We start from the raw sequence: 8,758 nt of genomic DNA on the forward strand, positions 1-8,758 counted from the left end.
ACATGGTTTTAATACAGTGTCCTGCCTTCAAAAGGCTGCTTCAGGTAGTCCAGTACCTGTACCCCGTCAGTATTGGATCTTATTATTGATGTATCAGGCCTGCACTGTAGGAGGGGTCGAGGGGGGAAATTTTTTTTTTTGCTTCTTCGTAATATTAGGCAAAATACAACAAATCTATTGGAGTACACAGTAGTAAAGTACAATAAATGGATGTACTCAGGTAAAGTACTTGAGTAAACTAAGTACTTAGTGAAATGAAAGAAAACAAAGATGGTGGTTTGGTGTTTCATTTCAACAGTTTCTAACCTTAAAGCTGCTGAACTTCTAGAAGAGTCAATAAAAGGTCAAAGCTTCCTCTTCTGATCAGCTGACCCTGATGTCTGATGTGTTTAGTTGTGTTCGTGTCACAGGTTTGATCCCAGCTCGCCTGTCTGTCTGAGTGCAGATGAAAACCAACAAATACCAGCTGAAGTCAGTCTGTCTGTTCATGTTCACACTGTGTGGGGAGTCTTTAAGTCCTTCAAGCCCTGCACCAGACCAAGGCTGGAACTCAACGGTCCTCAACTCTCTAGTTTTATTATGTGTAGCCCACATAAGAAAAAAAAAAGAAAAGAAAAAAGTGTGTGGGGGGGATGCTTAGGCTAAGCCTCAATCTGTATTTTATTTTGAAATCTCTGGCCTGAACAGCCTTCTTTTTAACAGGTGTCTGGTCTTATTGTGGAAGTGTTGACCGGAAGTCACGTGGTGCATGTTGCCAGACTTGGTGCTGTGTGTGAGGAAACTTGTGTGTGTATGCTGCGGACACACGGACGGTGTCTGATGGCAGTGCGGAGGTAAACAGTTCATCTGCCGCCGAGAAGCTTCCGGCAGAACTCCATCAGAAATTCTGCTGATTTTACCCGCTGCTGCTAACAGACGTTCACTCAGCTGGCCGGAGTGCCGCTGAGCAAACTGCTCCGAGCCAATGAACCGTGAGTAGACGGAACCGTAGAGTAGTAGTAGATCCTGAGACTAAAGTGTCGGACATGATATAACATGACTGTGTTTTGGGGTGAAATTAAGACGTTTTAACGACCTCGTAGTAACATATTCCACCTCCAAGTTTAGCTAACGCTCGCTACGCTAGCGAGTTCAATTATCGGACACGGTTCTTGCACATCTGAGGTTTGAGCTTTTCCCTTCAAAAAAATCAATGTGTTCAAACACGTTCAGTTAAAACAGTTCACACATGAACCAGTGCTTAGTTCACATTAGCTTAGCTTCACTGACGTCTTGGTTTTATGTAAAAGTAGCTTTTACTCGGTTCATTATTCTCTCCTGTTTGTATTTGTTGGATATTTTAATATCCAATGTATTTCCTGCTCTGCTGTAAAGAAAAGGCCTAAAGATTTAAAGTGCTACAGATAAGCAGCTTTACGAACCGTGTGTCTGCCTTTAATCCTTTAGTCTTCATGTAAAAAACGCAACCCGAATCTCCGTATAAAAAAATGTAAATTAAAGGATAAACTGTCAATTTTCAGCGGTTCTTGAGTCATGAAGAGTAAACTGTGACTTTTCTGGATCAGCCAAATCCGCTTTTTAATTCGGTACACAGCAGATTCATGTAAATCCACTGAAATGTAAAACTTTGTCACTCTTGATCACTGTGGTTCATACTGCTGGTGCAGATATTCATTGTATTTGTACTGTGGTAACAGGTGACTTCGGTGTAAAAGATAGTTGAATAGACAGAGAATGATCTGCTCTGTGTGGTGGATGTGTGCAGAACTGAAGAGTGGAACCTGCTGAATCAGATTCTTCTTTTTACTCTCATGACATCAAGTGTGGAACTGCTTGTATTTGAAGGCAACCTTAAAATGGCAGATTTTTATATGGAATTTTGTGTTTATCGCACAGAAACGCAGCTTTGTTTGAAGTTCTTCAGAATCCTGAACTCTTCTTCTTTTCTTCTAAAATGTTCTATCATTTTATATTGTATTATACTTTATCATGAATCACACCTTTACCTGTGACAGTGACACCTTTATAAAGGAGTCTGGTCCTGTGTGTTTACATTTTGTGCGACTAGAAGTTGCAGTCAGAGTTTGGTTTCAGGTGGAGGTTGTGGGGGTGGGGGGTGTCAGCAGGTAATCTCATCCAGAACACTCTTTAAAAAAAAAAAAAAAGAAAAAAGTAAATGAGTGACATGTTTCTGTGCTGTTGTAGTTCACGAGTTTAGAATAATTAACCACTTTACGAGAGGACAGCTGACACCTCAGGTTCTCTCACAGCTGACTGCTTACATTTCTACAGTTAGAATAAAGTATAAATACGAATCTAAATCCTCAGTACATCACACTCCCTCCTTAAACAGATCATAATCAAAGTTAATTCAAGAGATCAGATCTACAACTTCACACTGACAAATCAAATCAAATGAACTACTCACTCAGGAACAGAGGACAGAGGGAAGCAGCTGTCCCACACTGCACACAGTGACACTCAGTGCACCTGTGTCAGCTGCCTAACGAGCACACCTGTGCCTGCTTCCAGGGAGCAGCAGTCATGTGACCCCCCCACGTCTAACACCTCCTGTTGAACTGTGGGCTGACCTTCTCGACCTCGATGGAAAACGTCCTGAGGTCAAAGAAGTGAAGGAGAATTCATAAAGAATCTGACTGAACTCACACAAAGATTTTTTAACTAACTTTATTTATAACACCTGAAGGATCAATCATCCTTTAACCACAGAAAAACAGGACCGACATGTTGAAATAACAAAACATGAACGAAAAGGACAAACAGAGAAAGTTGAGCCATTAGAATAATAATTAAATAGTAACAGACAACTGAGCATAGATCAATTTCATTATATTCACACATCAGTTTATACATTTGTTAAATAGAGAAAATTCCTTTTTAATGCTGTCAGTCAGTCAGTCAATTCTTCGATATTTTAACTCCTGATCACAGAGTGAAGAAACAAACCCCCCCCCCCTCTCAGCAGAGTAATGTAAGGCGATGCTCGCTCGGCCAACATGGCCAGTGTCACGCTGCGGTACTTCTGTTATGGCTGCCTCGTCACCTCGGCGACCTGGTCCGTCCTCCTCTTCCTCTACTTCTCTCTGGGGGCGGAGCCTGGACACGGCAGGACCCCCCTACAGCACCGCAGCCAGCCAATCAGCAGGGGCCTGGCTGACCGGCGGGCAGGGCGTCGACCTCTACCGGCCAGTAAGGGAGTAGAGCTGTCACCAGAGATGGGTGAGAGACTGTGGTGTGTTCAGTGTTGCTGGGAATAGGGAGCTGCATCGGTTATTGATTTTAGTAATTCATGAAGCGAAACTATTTTGACCTTAAGACTTAAATGACACATAGCCTCTTAAATTTCAAGTTTGCAAAATAAAACACAACCTGAGTTTTCAAAATAAAGCAGGTTCAGTTTCCAAAAGATGAAACCTCCTGATTGTCTCTGACGCCGTGTCTGTCTGCAGGGATGATATTTAACGAAGCGGATCAGGAGGTCAGGGACACCGGGTACCATCGCCACGCCTTCAACGTCCTCATCTCCACCAGACTGGGCTACCACAGAGAGCTGCCCGACACCAGAGACTCCCAGTAAGAACCAATGGGGCTGCTGAGACCAGAACATGATCACATGACCTCCAGACCCCAAACTAAGACTGTGCAGTCCCAGTCTGACAGCTGCCATAAGGATTAGATGTGTGTGTGTGTGTGTGTGTGTGTGTGTGTGTGTGTGTGTGTGTGTGTGTGTGTGTGTTACAGCATTAAAGAGCAACAGCTGCTCACCACCAGCTGTTCTTGTTTATTTCACTCGAGCTCCGTTGGTATTTTCACATCTAAAAATCAATAAATTATAATGATAAACCTCTCTGCAGGTGTCGGAACAAGGTGTATCCTCTGGTTCTACCTTCTGCCAGCGTAGTGATCTGTTTCTTCAACGAGGCGTTCTCTGCCCTGCTGAGGACCGTCCACAGCGTGTTGGACCGGACGCCGGCCTACCTGCTGCACGAGATCATCTTGGTGGACGACCACAGCGAGCTTGGTAACGCCCACCTGTCACCTGTGATGACACCTGCAGAGAGGGCCTGTGTGTTTGTGTGTGTGTTTTTACAGATGTGTGTGTGTGTGTGTGTGTGTTGGTTCAGAGGAGCTGAAGGACGACCTGGACCGGTACGTCAGGGAGGAGCTGCAGGGTAAAGTCAAACTGGTGAGGAACCAGAGGAGGGAAGGACTCATCAGAGGACGCATGATAGGAGCCTCGCATGCTACTGGTACATCCTACACCCTAAACCCTACACACTTATATCCTACACCCTAAACTCTACACACTTATATCCTACACCCTAAACTCTACAACCTTATATCCTACAGCCTTATATCCTACACCCTAAACCCTACACCCTAAACCCTACACCCTAAACCCTACAGCCTAAACTCTACACCCTTATATCCTACACCTTTATATTCTACATCCTTATATCCTACACCCTAAACCCTACAGCCTTATATCCTACACCCTAAATCCTACATCCTTATATCCTACAGCATAAATACTACATCCTTATATCCTACACTCTTATATCCTACAGCATAAATCATATATCTTTATATCCTACATCTTAAACCCTACAGCCTTATATCCTACATCCTTATATCCTACACCCTAAACCCTTATATCCTACATCCTAAACCCTACAGTATTATATCCTACACCCTAAACCTTATATCCCACACTCTTATATCCTACACCAGTGGCTCGCTAGCCACCAGTAGCTCACCCTGCGTTTAAAAGTGGCTCACCTAAGGGGTTCAGAGAATATAGTTTGTACAAACTTGGACACATAGTTCAAACTTTAAGCAACACAACCTCACTCAGTAAATCTGCTTCCAATGCAACTAAATCAAATGCACTGATCACTGACTGAGGAGCTTCTTTTTTTCTCTGGTTTCTAATCAGTGTCATGGAGGTTTATTCACAGTGATGTTTTCATGTCTCTGTGTTCAGGTCTGACTGAATCATGACTCCAATTTTTGTCTGATGTGAGTTTCAGATGTTTTGGGATGTTGGTGTTTGATGACTTGTTAAATGATTTGGTTTGGAGTGTTTTGATACGATGTGTGAGTAAATGCAACCAGTGATATACGACATGAGGAGCTCTCAGCCCCTTTTGTTTGGTCAAAGTAGCTCTCGGAGTAAGAAAGGTTGGAGACCCCTGTCCTACATCCTTATATCCTTCACCCTAAACCCTATAGCCTTATATCCTACATCCTCACTGCTTACATTTTACCTCCTTGTTCCCTGCTCCCTATGTCTGTGTTCACTTCCTGTCTGTGAGGAGATTCAATCACATGACCAGATGTAGTTGCTACTGATAGCTGTAGTATGCTATCCAGTGTTTTAGCTCCTGACAGGACAAAGACAAAGTGGACTCACCTGTGTTGTATGTCCAGGTGAGGTGCTGGTCTTCCTGGACAGTCACTGTGAGGTGAACCAGGCGTGGCTGCAGCCTCTGCTGGCACCGATCCAGGAGGAGCGCCGCACCGTTGTCTGCCCGGTCATTGACATCATCTCAGCTGACACGCTCGCCTACTCGCCCTCCCCCATCGTCAGGGGCGGCTTCAACTGGGGGCTGCACTTCAAGTGGGACCCTGTCCCCTCCTCTGAGCTCAACGGGCCTGAGGGAAGCATTGGACCAATCAGGTAACCAGCTGACCGATCAGGTGACCGATCAGATGAGCAGTTGAGCAAATGTGACCCAGCAGAAACCTTCCCCCCCCCACCCCCCCACCCCCCCCAGGTCTCCCACCATGGCCGGCGGTCTCTTTGCCATGAACAGGAAGTACTTCAATGAGCTCGGCCAATATGATGCCGGCATGGACATCTGGGGCGGGGAAAACCTGGAAATCTCCTTCAGGGTGAGAACGCTGTTTTAGAGACTGTCAGTGAAGGTGTCATTTGTGCTGTTCTTCTCGTCACAGTGAGATGTTAGCCTAGCTTAGCATAAAGACTGGGGGCGCTGGTAAGGAGCCCACTACAAACAGACTGTTGTCCGACAGGAAGTAGTTCCAGCTGTGTTATGTATGTGTGTGTCGTGTCAGATCTGGATGTGTGGCGGTCAGCTGCTAATCATCCCCTGCTCCAGAGTTGGCCATATCTTCAGGAAGAGGCGGCCCTACGGCTCTCCTGGGGGGCAGGACACCATGGCGCACAATTCCCTGCGGTTAGCGCATGTGTGGATGGACGAGTACAAGGTAAACACACCCACAGCTGCGATCACAGCATGCTGCAGCATCCTCTGACCTCACTTCCTGTGTCTGTGTGGTTCAATCAGGAGCAATATCTGTCTCTGCGTCCAGAGCTGCGTGAACGCAGTTACGGCGACATCAGTGAGCGAGTGGCATTGAGGAAGCGGCTGCAGTGTCGCTCCTTTCGTTGGTACCTGGACACAGTCTACCCTGAGATGCAGACTGTTGCCAATGGCAACAAGCAGCAGCCGCCACTGTTCATCAACAAGGGTCTGAGACGCCCCAAAGTCCTGCAGAGAGGACGGGTACCTGACCCCCAGCCATCATCCATCCATTCATCAATCATCTATCCATCCATCCATCCATCATCCATCCATTCATCTATTCAATCATCGATCCATCCATCCATCCATCCATCTATTCAATCATCCATCCATCCATCCATCATCCATCCATTCATCAATCATCCATCCATCCATCCATCCATCTATTCAATCATCCATCCATTCATCAATCATCCATCCATCCATCCATTCATCAATCATCCATCCATCCATCCATCAATCATCCATCCATCTATTCAATCATCCATCCATTCATCAATCATCCATCCATCCATCCATCCATCCATCCATCTATTCAGTCATCCATCCATCTATTCATCCATCCATTCATCAATCATCCATCCATCTATCCATCCATCCATCTATTCAATCATCCATCCATTCATCAATCATCCATCCATCCATCCATCCATTCATCAATTATCCATCCATCTATCCAAACATCATCCATCCATTCATAAATCATCAATCATCCATCATCCATCCATCAATCATCCATCCATCCATCCATCCATTCATCAATTATCCAAACATCATCCATCTATCCATCAATCATCCATCCACCATCCATCCATCCATCCATCCATCCATCATCCATCCATTCATAAATCATCCATCCATCATCCATCCATGGACATTAAATGTTTGTTTATTGTATGAACTGTAAACAAAATAAACTGACTCGTTCTTTGTGTCGGCCATCTTTCAGCTCCGTAACCTAGCGACCAGGCGTTGTCTCGTGGCCCAGGGCCGAGCCAGTCAGAAGGGCGGAGCTGTCGTCCTGCGACCATGTGACCCCCGTGACCCCGAACAGGTGATGTGATCACATGATTGGTCCATTATAACCCCAAATACAAACCAACCAACCACTATGACCTCTTACCTTTAACCCTTCATGTGACCTGTGTGTAGGACTGGGCCTATGATGAGGAGGGTCAGCTGGTGCTTGCAGGTCTGCTGTGTCTGGACGTGTCAGAAGTCAGGACCTTTGACCCCCCCAGACTTATGAAATGTCACGGGTCAGGGGGGTCTCAGCAGTGGAGCCTGGGGGTGAGACACACACACACACACACACACACACACTCACTCTCCTAGACATGAATATATTACACATTATATAATTTGATTATAATATAAATCATTGTGTGATAAAGCTTCTGTCCCCCCCCCCCCGTCTCTGTGTCCGTCTGTGTCTCCCTCTCTCTCTCCTGTAGAAATCTAACCGGCTCTACCAGGTCTCGGTTGGTCAGTGTCTCTCCGTCGCCCAGCCGATTGGGCCTAAGGGTTACGTTTCCATGGCGATCTGTGATGCGTCTCAGGTGCAGCAGTGGCAGCTGGAGGACTGAATATCCTGGAATATCCTGGACCGCATCGATTATTTTTCTTTCAGTCCTTGAAAGTCCTGAAGTTAACACTATGAACTGTGAGGTTTTTCCATGGAGATACCAGGAGGCCCTGGAGGACAGGAGGAGTCTGAAGTCAGACCATATCATGATCATTTAAGGACTGACATGGATCCATGTGGTCTGGACTCTGGTCTCTGGACCTCAGTGACAGGATCACAGTTTTTAAACTTTGTCTTTGTGTCATTTCACCAATAAATTCACACTGAACTTTAAAGACTGAAGGATTCTTAACAATGTGATGTTTCCAGGGGCGGGGCCACGGGGGCAGAGTGATGGGGGTGGGACCCAGACTGAACAGAGTTGTGCGTCCAGGAGAACAGACCTGTTCATGAGGTTCTTTACTGTCACCTGATGTCATAGTGTGGTTCTACCTGATGACCAGCAGGTGTCAGGTGTCTCATGCTATAAATGTTCCAGGAGTCCTGAAGCAGGTTCTAGTGGTTCTTGAGGACGTTCCAGGGGCCTTGAAGGATGTAGTTACCTCTGAGTCTATATAAATGGTCCAGTTGTCCATGACAGGTTTTACTGTCCTGATTCCAGGAGTGTGAAACTGGTTCCTGTGGTCTCTGAGCAGGTCCCAGGAGTCCTTGAGCAATGTGTAAATGTCCTTGGGGAGATTCCAGGGGTCTTGGTCCTTTACTTTTACTTTCTTTAAGGGGCTCTTTTCTGCAGTAGGAGTCCTTGAGAGGACTGGACCCATCCTTGATCCATCTCTCTTGGACCTGGAGGACATTCCAGGAGTGTGTGAAGAGGTCCCAGGAG

At 45.9% G+C, this 8,758-nt stretch overlaps 1 protein-coding gene across 3 annotated transcripts; it reads left to right on the forward strand.

Annotated features, from left to right (window-relative positions):
• Positions 1-736: 736 nt before the first annotated feature.
• On the forward strand, positions 737-8,210 carry galnt11 (UDP-N-acetyl-alpha-D-galactosamine:polypeptide N-acetylgalactosaminyltransferase 11 (GalNAc-T11)). 3 transcript variants are annotated; one of them, XM_056364202.1, is made up of 12 exons: positions 737-971; positions 2,953-3,240; positions 3,471-3,594; positions 3,876-4,042; positions 4,146-4,271; positions 5,452-5,701; positions 5,799-5,916; positions 6,100-6,252; positions 6,333-6,551; positions 7,300-7,404; positions 7,503-7,640; positions 7,805-8,210. In XM_056364202.1, exons 2-12 carry the CDS (start codon positions 3,018-3,020, stop codon positions 7,934-7,936), a joined length of 1,755 nt encoding a protein of 584 aa, XP_056220177.1. In that variant the 5' UTR covers positions 737-971; positions 2,953-3,017; the 3' UTR covers positions 7,937-8,210. The 3 variants fall into 3 exon arrangements, with proteins under 3 accessions (XP_056220177.1, XP_056220178.1, XP_056220179.1); XM_056364203.1 differs by having other exon boundaries at positions 2,984-3,240; XM_056364204.1 differs by having other exon boundaries at positions 2,987-3,240.
• The last annotated feature ends 548 nt before the right edge of the window (positions 8,211-8,758 follow it).

This window comes from Seriola aureovittata, chromosome 20 (assembly GCF_021018895.1).
Source record: "Seriola aureovittata isolate HTS-2021-v1 ecotype China chromosome 20, ASM2101889v1, whole genome shotgun sequence".
NCBI classification, from domain to species: domain Eukaryota; kingdom Metazoa; phylum Chordata; class Actinopteri; order Carangiformes; family Carangidae; genus Seriola; species Seriola aureovittata.

Excerpts from the sequence above, each read along its gene's own strand:
- galnt11 (XM_056364202.1), top strand. The coding sequence starts at position 3,018 with ATGGCCAGTGTCACGCTGCGGTACTTCTGTTATGGCTGCCTCGTCACC. Across the intron at positions 4,043-4,145 it reads GGACGACCACAGCGAGCTTG|AGGAGCTGAAGGACGACCTG; the intron begins GTAACGCCCACC and ends GTGTTGGTTCAG. Across the intron at positions 5,702-5,798 it reads GGAAGCATTGGACCAATCAG|GTCTCCCACCATGGCCGGCG; the intron begins GTAACCAGCTGA and ends CACCCCCCCCAG.